The sequence below is a fragment of the Cryptomeria japonica genome, chromosome 6 (assembly GCF_030272615.1).
Source record: "Cryptomeria japonica chromosome 6, Sugi_1.0, whole genome shotgun sequence".
NCBI lineage: Eukaryota > Viridiplantae > Streptophyta > Pinopsida > Cupressales > Cupressaceae > Cryptomeria > Cryptomeria japonica.
The window spans coordinates 231,141,741-231,154,257 of NC_081410.1; the positions used below are offsets into that span (position 1 = coordinate 231,141,741).

General features: G+C 33.0%; 1 protein-coding gene across 1 annotated transcript in view; it reads right to left on the minus strand.

The window, feature by feature from the left end:
* Positions 1-5,900, minus strand: part of LOC131071466 (NADPH-dependent pterin aldehyde reductase) — a 57,944-nt gene extending 52,044 nt beyond the window's left edge. The window contains exons 1-2 of the mRNA XM_058007311.2: positions 5,402-5,900; positions 5,247-5,316 (exon numbers count right to left, since the gene is read on the minus strand). Coding sequence (XP_057863294.1) covers positions 5,247-5,316; positions 5,402-5,635 — 304 coding nt within the window. The 5' untranslated portion in view covers positions 5,636-5,900. The remainder of the gene's footprint in view (positions 1-5,246; positions 5,317-5,401) is intronic.
* Positions 5,901-12,517: the final 6,617 nt, after the last annotated feature.

Here is a 12,517-nt window from a genome sequence, read left to right on the forward strand (position 1 = left end):
GCCCCTTTAATAAGTCTAGAAGAGACATGAATGAAGGGGTTGCAACCCAAGGTCACATCGCACCTCTATACTATCATTAACTAATTATTTAATCAATTCCTGATCGAACTTAGTTCTCCCAACTATTAACGATTTCAATTTGTTACGTGACTAATTATTTTATGTTGAATTGACGCCCCCTCATTAATTGATAGCAGATCTCTAATAATTGCTGATGTTCAGGGAATGGCACTGCCTTCAATATTTTAATGGATTATTTCCAACCCCATATGATCGCATCCTTCCTTCGGCTTATTCCTCGTGTTCTGGTTTGTCAATCGTTGCCTTAAGATCTTCGATGTCTTTTTCAGAGGTAAATTGTTGCTTGCATAATATCATATTCAATAAAGAGATGCATCTTTAGCGGCGTTGTATGTTTGTTCTTCATCGATAAGCGGAGGTCTATGTGCCTAACATCGGGAAGGATGGTTATCGTTTGTTTGGAGATTACCAATACTAGCGACAGTAATATTGTTCTCGATTACTGCTCAGGAGGCTCGAAACTTCTACTTGTGTCCACATACTCAAGACGAAATACTCACGCAGCAGCGGAAGATCAACTCGCCTCAAAGTCTAGCATTTGAATCTTATTACCACGGTGCTTGAGTACGGAGATATTACATTGAAAGATATAAACATCGTCTGCATTAATATTTTGACTTTTCACAAGGTAATCGACATCTTTCTTTATAGACTGCACTGCTGTCACATATAATCTTGTTTATTCTGATCGCTATTCCTTTGTTTTAATTGTCTTACCGAATACTATATTTTATTATTACTTATTTATTTATATTACTTATATCATTATTTACTTATAATTTCTTTTAAATTTTAATTTGATTGTTATTTGTTATCTAATCCTTAATTCGATAATGGGACATTACAGTATGGGGAAGTTGTCATGAAGATACTTGATTTTGAATTGCGACTGTTTGTGTTTCAACTTTCAACTGGGTTATGATCTATGGTATACACATGAGCACAAGGGCAGAAGTGTTCCAGCCTTAATTCATGGATTACTACTACATACATCGTTGAGCAGTGACTGTTCTACATCGAACATGGATTTTCTTGGAAGCACTTTGAAGGCAGCAGCTGTTTGGGTGTTTTGGAGAGACATGGATCATCTCTTTATCATTGGAAGTTGGCATAACAATGAGGCACTTTCATCATTCGTCATTAGAAAAACTTCTTAAATCATCATGAATCTGATTTTCAGATTTATGGGTGCTGTTCGGGTTTGCATCAGCAGCCTAGGATGGGCTGATATGTTTTTTCGTGCACATATGAGGGGTATTTTGCACATCTATGGAAGATCATGTGGAGTTGGAGAGTTATTTGTTGTTGATAACTTCTTGAGATACTTCTATCTCCTCATTTTTAATTGATGGGACAGCATGGTGATTTGGAATCCATTAATCGGCTTGATAGTGGGAAGGTTTCAGAATAACAGAGTTGTACAGTTCAGTACCACAGGTTGCATCAGAGTGGAGCAACAGGATGATACAGTATTTTTCATATGGCTAGTTTGGGATCATGGTGGTACAGCAGAGAATTGCTCGAGGACAAGCAATGTTTGGGCTGGGAGGACTGTAATGTCCCAAATTTTTAAGGTGACATTTGATTAAATTGATTTTTATTAAGTTATCAAAATATAAATAAAATATTCATGCGATGACTTCATATTAACTAATTTAATTAAATAACAATAAAATAATAAAATATAATTATAAGGTCACTTTATTTGATTATCCAGTTGGCCTGATCTTCTAGATGTTTCCTGAGGGATTTATAAGGAGGTCCTGGGGTTGTAGCAAGGGCATACTTGATTTGGTAAATGATTCAGGATTTCTAGAGATAAAAACCTTTAGGAGTTGACAAAAGGGTTGGATGAAAACCTGACTCTTCCGGGGAGTAGATTCGCAACAGAGTTCACAGCTGAGCCAAATTTGTAAAGTCTCCATTGGAGACAAATTTGAGATAAGTTCTATTAAATAAGAAATTTACAGAGGTTTATTGTTGATTCAGTAGCCAGTGTGAGAATCTAATCAGATGACTTGTTTTCTCACATAATGTATTTCTGAATATTCTAAAAGCAATTGGTGTTTACAGCGGATACCATTTGATTGGCAAGAATAATAATATTTTGAAGATCGATTTATATTATTCTGATGTTTTATCGAGGGTCTTTCCTCATTGCCGCAGTGATATATATATATTGCACCTTTTATTAATTGAGTGTGATAAGTTTTGTATTGGCCGTGGGAAAAAATATTACTGAAGGCTATTGATAATAGTGGTTGATAATTCTAATATTTGGCAATGGATATTGTTGTCTTGCCGTGAATATATTGCTAGCAATAAGGGCTGCAGATATTATTATCGTGGGAGCCAAACATTCAGCGGGGAATATATTTATTCATATTGGTCGCATTATTTAGGAGTCAAAGGTTTCATTCAAATATTTCAAAGCAGCTGTTCAAAGTCGCAGTAAGGAGAATTGGGACTAATGCCGATTATATCGAAGGCTGGATCATTGCAGGAAGGCGATTCAAAGCATCCATTTCCAGTGGGAGAAGGCTATTTGTATTAGTTGGATCTACAGGACACGGAACATTGGTAAGAATCGTGGACAAGAGCAGAGCTATCCTTGAGTCGCGATATTGGCCAGAAGTCCATCGCTCTAGTGGGAAACGATTTCAGGACTCCTTTGTCTTCGACAGGGCAAAGCCAGAAATTGCTGTGGTTAGAGTTAGCACCAGAACGATTGTGTGACAAAGGTGGATGGTCTGACTTGTTGCCTGTTACTTGTAATCTGAATGTGTTCTGTGGCTCAATTGATAGTTAACCCTTCTTGTTATCTGAGTCATTGTTTGATTTCTAATATTTCTCTCGATAATACTGGTGAATTCTGTTAATTTTATTCTCTGTGCATAAGTGGGTATCTTTCATGAGCAAATCAGCACATTTGCCCTCAGCCCCACATTTAACTTGTTACAAGGACACTTGCTATGCCACACCCTACTGATCCAATTCACGGAGCATGTCATTGAAAAAGTGTAAGATATAACTAGCACATGTTGAAAATAAAATAGACACAATTACAATCCAATAAGGCAGGGTGATATGTAATCCCAGTCCTATTGTCAGCCCACTTAAACCTGGGTTTAATACTTTTTGTTGATAGATGACTCTTTAATGTTTTGGCTCCATTATAATTTCTCGATCCTATTGAGCAACTCCTCCCCTAGACAGAGATACACCTATAAATAAAAAGAAGATATAGCATAAATATGGCCAAGCTTTTCTATGTTTGTCCCAGAAAGGAATTTCATATAGGCCTCATACATGATTGAGATTATTACATGAAATAAGAGATCAAAATCTTCAGGCCTAGCGTGCAGCAGTTACATGCTGGCTTGGTGAGGGTGAGGTCCTCAGTTGGAACCGCAAAGGTTAGTATGCAAAATTGTAGAAAGACAGAGAAACCACTCTACTACAGTGGAAACCAGCTAGCAATTAAAACATGGCAACCATGTTTTAATGTAAAGATGTTTTGCAGGAGCATAGAAAGATTAGGCTTTAGCTGTAGCTAAGCAACCACCTGGCTCAGCTACAAACCCTTGTGTCTCTGTTCAGCTCTTGTTTGCTATCTAATTGCAGAGCCATTTTTAGATGATTTCGATTTGCTTTCATTTTCTTCATTTGTGATTCTAGGGTCCCTGTTTAAACTGTCTACTCTCTAATGCTTGTCTCTGGTTGATTTCCTTCACTCTCATGGCTCCTCAGTCCCATTGAGATGCAGTTGCTAGGGTGAGCACTAGGAAGAATCCAATATAGAATCACAGATCTCTACAGATTTCCAAAATCCTAGGCTTGAGAATGAAAATCTTCAAATGGCTAAGCATTGGAGGGATATCCCATTTATTGACATTCCTATGGGGGAGTCAACTCATCTAATTATCTTATATTATGAGCTAGCTTTGGTGGACAAGTTTAAGGGTGATTGGCTCTCTTACAGTTCACTGCAAAACTATGTTAATACAGAATGAAAAACAAAGATTCAAGGAGATATTAACATTTCAATGTGTAGGAAGGGTTCTTTCATTCCAACCTTATCTATCAAGAGGACAAAGATTTGACTTTTTATCATTTTTCGCAATGGTCCTTTGTTCATGGGCACCTACAACCTGTATCTTAACAGCTGGACGCCTGCTTTTGATCCAACAAAAGACATGCCATCTTGGGTGCCAATTTGGGTAAGGCTCCCTTATTTTCCTTTGTTTTTATGGAATGGGGAAGTGCTAAAAGCAATAGGAATGCTATTGGGACATATAAGACTCGGACTCCACAGAAAAAAAGAAGAATAATTTTCAGTTGCCCATATTTGTGTTGAAGTGAATCTTCTTAATAGGATTCCTCAGTCCATTAACTTGAAACTGCAAAGTTTTGTCCACTCAAAGGATTGACTATGAGCATATGCCTTTCAAATGCAATTTTTTGTCAAAGGCATGCGCATTTTCAAAGAAACTACCTTAAAAGGTGATGCAGACTAGGCGATTCAAATAAAGGACGACCTAACACTTACTAACATCAAAAAGGCTTAAATCTACTAAAAGTCAGAATGATGACTTTCAAAAATCTTGTAAGAAAAGTAACATGCACAAAGGAAATCAGGATGCTTGTGTTAAAAACCCATCTTCTAACCCCTTCTTTCTCCTATCCCGATTTTGACTCCTATGAAAAACTTAGGTGCTTCTGCAATCAAAGAGTCTGAAGCGATCATAGTACCCGAAGAGGCAACATTACAAGACGAAGAAACATTACCTACTAAAGATGTTGCTAAAGTGGAATCCTTAGCACATGGTTTAGATGATGGATTGGCGGCAAATGAGGGTAGTTGTGCCTTCCATGCCATTAGCCAAAAAGGTAAAGGAAGGAAGAAGAATGCCGAAAATCAGAACCAAAAAGATTTCCGAGAACATAGCAGCTGGCAAACAATCCACCTTAGACTCAAATGTCAAAGCAAAACGAAAATCTGACAAATAATGACTGTCGAATTTAGAAGCTCGTTTGGTAAGTAAAACATTGTTGTTCTGGTTTTCTTTCTGTTGTAGACTTATAACTTCCCCGAGGAAAAATGCCCGCCCAAATTTCAGAAAAAAAGATTATGAGCCAAAAAAGGTAAAGAATATAAACCTTACCAATGATATCAGGAACACCCTTTATTTCTATCACAAGCTTTGCGAATTCTCTCACACTGCTGTCTGAAGACTGCAAGAAGGAATTAAGCATTCATCAAAATAATATTCTATCAAAAAGTGGATTATTTTTTTTCTTTTAGAGAATACAAACAGACCACGTCTACTGGGTGAAAAAGGTGGGTTGAAGAAGGGTATTGAGCAGAGATTTGTGAGCGAAGAGTGCTCAATTTTTGTTCATTTCTAGCACAGCCAACGAGTGTGTGCCCTCTTGACGCCAATTCCATTGCAAGAACTCTCCCCAGCCCTTTGCTTACCCCTGTGATTAGTACGAGCTTGGGCATTGTACCTTTCTCCTTCTGCTTGTCCTTGCCCGCTAATATATTGAACATCCTTCTTTACTCTTTCTGACAATTCAGTGGACTGCGCACTGGAATCTAAATTGAATTTATCCTCAAAGAGCAGGATATTGTGCTTCACAGGCCTCGCATTGTATGAATCCATACATAAATGGGCTATGTTCCCATCAAAAACCAAAACAATTCCCTCCTGCTGTTCAGAGGAAAATCAGGACATTTTTGCTGGCGGTTTAATGATTTTTATTTTTATTTTTATTCAGAAGAAAAAATTATAGAAGTGAGGAATCTAAGATGAGGATTTCAAGAAAAAAAAAAGGAGACGAAGTCTCGTAGATTTTTAGAATATTTTGGAAAAAAGATTTGTTCCTATTCTTTTTATTAGATTCTTTTGTATTGAATAATTTTGAATTAAAAAAAATAACTATACAAATAAGTAGTGATATATAAAAGAAAATTAGAATTATATAAAGAAGTGTGTATAGTTTGTTATTTATAATTATTATAAGATTTTATTGTGATAAGTAATATATATTTTATTATTTTGATCAAATTTGGTTGATTTGAAGTTGGGTGATTTGCAATTTGATTTGTTTTCATTGGTAGGTAATTTTTTTAATTCTTTCTTAGTATTATATATAATTGAGAAGATAGTGACATAATCTAGAAGACTATGTTAAAATAAAACCTTCAAATTACATTTTCCAAATGACAAAGAAATAGAAAACATGGGTGAACATTTAATTCTTCATAAGAATAACTTTTTTATGTAAAAAGCAACCATATTTTTTTTAGACATGTTCAAAATAAAGTTTCTTTTCAAGTCTAATGATGACCAAATAAAGCAAGCAACTCTTTAAAAACAACAAGCCATCATTGTAAAGCAAAACTGCAACCAAAAAAAATGTTACCTAGTCTCATCTAAATGACAAAGAGGCATTTAACTAGTTGAACAAGCAAGCATTTAAGCCTATTGTCAACATACAATTTGCGATATAATATCTACCTAGTAGCATTTGAACATTTATAGTAGCTATGGATTTTTCTAGAATTATGCATTGAATTTGTACTTCTATTTAATGTTGAGATGTGAAATATAAGAAATTCTAGAAAGGGAGTAATGCATTTGTTTTGAGAAGGGGAATGAGAAATGTTGGGAAGAGATTTAATGTCATCCTTGAATAAATTACACCATACTAGAATGCATAATTTGACTGTTAAACTAGGGAGGATTAGCAGTTGTACATAATTAAGAAGTTGTTTGGAATTATTATTCAAGCCAAAATATTATTAATAGCCTAATCAAGAGATCAATGCAAAGAAGTGATGTCTTGTATATTATTGAAGTAATGAACCCCTTTCTTCAACAAGTGATAAGGTTGCTCAAGAAAGTTGATGGCTAAAGGTTCTTTTGATCTTAGATATGCTTGTTTCATTAAATGGAAGAAGTGGTAAAGCTGAAATCACGTTGTAGTGAAGATACTTTCCAATTTAATAAATAATATACTTGCTATGAAATTGTCCAAATGGGTTAAAGAGGAAAAGGGTCTTTAATTTACCATTTTCTTTTAGTTTTGATTGAAACAATTGTATGTCTAAATAAAAAATTCACAACTCATCACCTTTGACAACTCTAGTAATCCATTTAGCAACTAACATAATCCTTGAAATTTTGGGATACATATTCCTAGTCAAACTTGGGTGTAGGTTATATGTAATAATGCCAAAAGGTAGCTCTATAATGAGTAGTACCATCATACTCTATCCAAAGTAATCATTGGATTATTTAAGCAAATCTTCATAACCTTTATTAGATGGCATCCAACAAGGAAAAAAATGCATGTGGTAATAAAAATTATATTTGCCACTTGAATTTTGTCTAGCCAATGAAATGAATTTTTCTCCAATTAAATAATTTATTCTTGTGTGTTTAAATACCATTTTCTCGTCTTAATAAGAGAACCCCACACCAACTAGAATGCTAAGATAGTGAGTTATTCTATTGTACTTGATCTATTGTTAGTCCTTGGGAATCCACAAGAGGGTAGAATGAATATAGGTCATGAAGAGCTATGTTTTATGATGAGCCAATTGAGATCTTGAAACAAAATGATATAGATTCAAAATATGTATGCCATTGTTTAGCTTTTAAAAAAAGGCATAAATAGCAAGCTATTATCAACAACATATGAATGAATTACAATAGTATTTTGTGGAATAAAATATCAAATATAAGTTGCAATTAATTGGTTCTTTAACCCAAAGAGTGGTAAAGGATAACCCTGTCTAATTGTACATTATAAAGAGAAAGATTCAAATTTTGTGTTATTAACCATTATGCAAGCATTGACATCTTTGAAAATCCTTTGAATGTGAAAATGAATCTGGGGACCAAATCCTAGCCATTGCATCATTTTAAGAATAAAATTCTAGCATACTTTATGATAAGCTCTGGCAAAATCTAGGCTAACTATTGAGCCCATTTACTAGTTTCTCATGTCATAATCTATTTATCAAGAACATATCTCCATCTAAAAAAAATGATTTATTTTGATCTCACAATACCCTAAACCATTGGTTTTATGTTTTATAGCCAATACCTTCACAATAATATTGTAAGAAGTGTTTATTCAAAACCATTTTTCTATGGCGCATAACAAGGCCAAGCATTGATGGGTTAAATTTGGCGTTTTCAACTTCTTCCTAAGTGGAGAAATAAAGACACCATTTCAATAATTGTAGTTATATTTGTTTAGATCCATGGAATTATTCTTAAAGTAAAATTAGGAGCCTAAGCCTCTTTCATAGAACCACACTTTAGCTTCATTACCAAGCAGAGTGGGTACTAGTTTGGACATAGTTATGTCACAATGGATTCATTTTATTTATATAACTAACAAATGTCACGTTTTAATCCCTTCCAAATTTGTAAAATAATTACACTACAAAAAAGAATTTTATACTAGCAATCACACTCAAAGGTACAATAGGTATGTCACTAGGGGTTCATAGTTAACTACCAATTAATTTTAAATACACATGCACTAAAAAATAATAAGTTTTCCCATAACAGGTAGCCATTTTTCATGCAGTCAAAAAAATCAATTAAAATATTATGAAAACTCAAATGTGTACCCTAAACATAATAACAAGTCTCATAATACTATTTAGGGTGTGAGCTACAAATTTATGATCAACATTACGTGTAAATAAGACTCATCTTTCCTTTGAAGGGTCATATATGCATTATCTTGCATGGGTACATATCATTGACACACAAAAGTGATGGAGACATGAAGATTGACAAGCCATCAAAACCACAAGTTTACAACCAATGTTAAGATATGAAACTATGTGTTATCAATGTCGATTATTGCTCTCTCAAACATTGCATTAGCCCCTAGGATTTATGGATTGTTAGGACCTACCATTTTAAGAGAGGGCTAGCATTACTCTCTATGAGAAATTGAAATTATTAGAATGGTTTATGAATCATCTATGTCTCTAGGTGGACTTGTATAATGCTTAAAACTTCATCACAATAATGAGTAGAAGATTGGGTGATTTTCTCTCACTTTTGTGTACAATACTATGAGCGTTGCTAAGTGTGCCATTCTTAAGGCCCATTGCAATTTGTAACTTATTAAAGTGTGAATAACCTACTAGCTAATGTAGAAGAGCATCTTGACACCTAATTGTTGATCCTCGAGATTTAAACTTGATTTACAACTTGCCTCTTGTGTATTGCGTTTGATTTAATTGAGACTATGCAATACTAAATCTCCCTAAGATCAAGATAACAAAATGACACTAATTAAAATTAAAATAAGTATTTTAATATATTTAAGTGTTTAAGGTGTGTAAGGCAAGGAAATGAACTACAATATATAGACTCTATACATGCACAAATCAAGGTGACAAGTTTTCTAGAGGAGAGTAGTGAACTTGAGGAATAACTTAATTGTATGAATAAAGTTGTCAAGTGAAATCATCTTGTCACAACCTAGCTAATATAACTCGATTATTTAGAAATTTAATTCATATTAAATTAGTTAGTTAACTATTAGATAATCGATATTGTGTTGCATTGATTTTAAGCATGTCTTTGAACTTATTAACAATTATGTGTATTATTATTGTTTATAAAATATTATGTTATTATGCAAATACTTGAAATTTGACATGTGTAATATTTAAATGTGCAAGATGTTAAAATGGTTTGATTAAGTTATGGTTGGATAATTAATAACTACTCATTTTGGTGTTATGTGAGTGCCAAAGAAAAATACTAATGCTCTCTTATTACAAAGAGAGGGTATCATCGAGGAGATGGTGTCTTGCAATATGGAAGGTGAATTGTTTTGAAGGAATAAAAAACACATGACTAGAAAATCATAAATTTAGATTGCATAACATGTGTGTGCTTGTTTTCTCAAAAACAAATTATTTTCATTCATTTCACATATTTAGAATTATTTGATTATGAGAAGTTTATTAATTTTGAAGGTTAGATTGAATGTATTTTTTCTTATGACATATTGATTACATATACACCTAGTAAAAGTAGTTTTTATAAGATAGAAGAATAACATTTTTTTAAAGAATAAATTAGGACACCAACTAGGTAGAGAGGGAAACTTCCACAATTTCATCAAATCAATAAAATCCTTAGAGATGAAAGGGAAGTTATGAATGCATGAAAGGAGTGAACTCCAAATTAGAGGGATGCCGGGAGAAAATTAAGGGAGGTTTGCATGTAAGAAGTGAAGGGTGTGTTTGAAAGAGGATTTTTTGGGGGGGATCTTTAGGAGAAGGTGGAGGAAAGCACAACATTTCTAGAGAAAAAGCTATAAGATTAGTGATTAGTGGGCATGAAAAATACTGGTATGTTTTTATTTTCTTGTTGATATGCATTATGGTTCCAAGCCATTCTAACTCTATTTGAAATCATAAATTAATTATTTTGTTTATACATTTTCCCAACATGATATTATTTTCACATGTCACATGAGTTATTGAAAGATTTCTATGGTCTAAATTGATAAGTAGGTTGTTGTTTCTAAATCATGAGAATTGGATTATCATTTAATTTATCTTCTTCTTGTTATTACAAACATATTATACTCACATGTGGATGCAAAAACATTTGTCAATAAAAACTAGAAGCATTTAATTTAACGTGTTTGTGACATTTAAATGCATGAAAAATAAAAAATAAAAATTATTATTATCTTTTTAATTTAATTTAATTTATTTACTTCTCTCATGCACTCAATTAACTATTTTTTAACTATTTAATGTTAATTATATCTTCACTTCCACCTCTCAATTGCCACTCACTCTGAACTTTAGTTAACTTTGTAATTATCTCAATCTAATATTATTAATTATGGGGGATTGAAAGTGTCCCTACATAAAGTCCATTTATTTCTAAGAATAAGGATAAGAAAGAATATAAAATAAAAATATAAAAAAAATAATAATTTGGTAATATAAAATAAATAATATATTAAAATATAACAATATAATCATATATTAATATAATATAATAATATAATAAAAATTCTAGTGAAATAATGAACAAACATGATATCTTTCAGCATACTTTACCTATATTCCTCTCAAAATAGGTATGTTAGTTTGATATTATTGATAGTGTAGATCACTTGCAATCTTAATTATGCATTTTTTCTTCACACTTGTCCTTCTATGTGGTCTCCACCATATTCAAAATTGATAATTTCCAAAGGAACTTCTAAACTAAACCTTACAATCTTCACTCCACAACTCTGAAGATTGAAGCATGCATTCCCATTATCGACATAGTCAATCCTTTGTACCCACCAGTTACATTTGTGTTGAAGTTTCTAAGGTTTTTTATTTCATCTTTTATGTGTCTATATTGAGCTCATGACCTTAGGAGACCAAAATTTTTATAAATTTATTTTCTATTAGTATTTGAGAGTTGGCACTCGACAAAATACCTTGAAAATCCTCATTCATTAGCAACTTACTTTTGAAAGGAAATTAAAACTAGTGAGTGAAATGCTCTCATAAATATAATTATGGTAGAATAACAATGCATTTTTTCGACCAATTACAATCACATAACAACTTTCCATCCACTACTCGTCTCAATTTCACAATATTATGTAGAGAGGTCCAATTAAAATAAATGTTATATATAAAGTTTTTTTGTTTTTTTTCAAAGGTGGCAGTGCCACTTAATATATTTTATTTATATATTTATTTAAAAAAGATGATTCAAATAGCTCCCGGAGAAAAGAACCAGAAAAGAAAAACTTTGATCCTTGCTTGATAATACATAGAAAGCTTATATCCCTGATATGCCAAAAAGATACAATATATCTCATAATGTCCAGAATACCAAATGCCACAAATCATCCCTGAGTATCAAATGCTTCATGGAGTATGTTCAGTAAGATGAAGTCCAAACCAAAAACATCACAAAAGTTGTACACATTTACATAGCAACCCACAAACTGCCTAACTTAAGCATTTATGCCACTTGAAGTCCACATGCTTCATAGATGCTCAAATCGACATCCATTCACATCATTTAGATACAACAAATCCTTGGCATGTGCAATATTATCCTGTACACATGTCCTCCAAAATTAGTTTTCTAAGAATTGGAAAAGAATCGAGATCGCAATTTGGACCTATCATATTAAGCTCCACCTTGGAACTTCCCATATTTGCCAAATGATCTGCAACCCGATTCACTTCTCTATACACATGTGAAATGGTAAAGTTTACAAATGTATCAATAAGAGCCCATGCTTGTTCAAGCAAATATCTTATCTGCCAATTGTCAATACATCTCTTCATGCAAGCGTTGATAATAATAGCTAAGTCACCTTCGATGTGAATATAAGAAATGTTCAATTTTTTAAC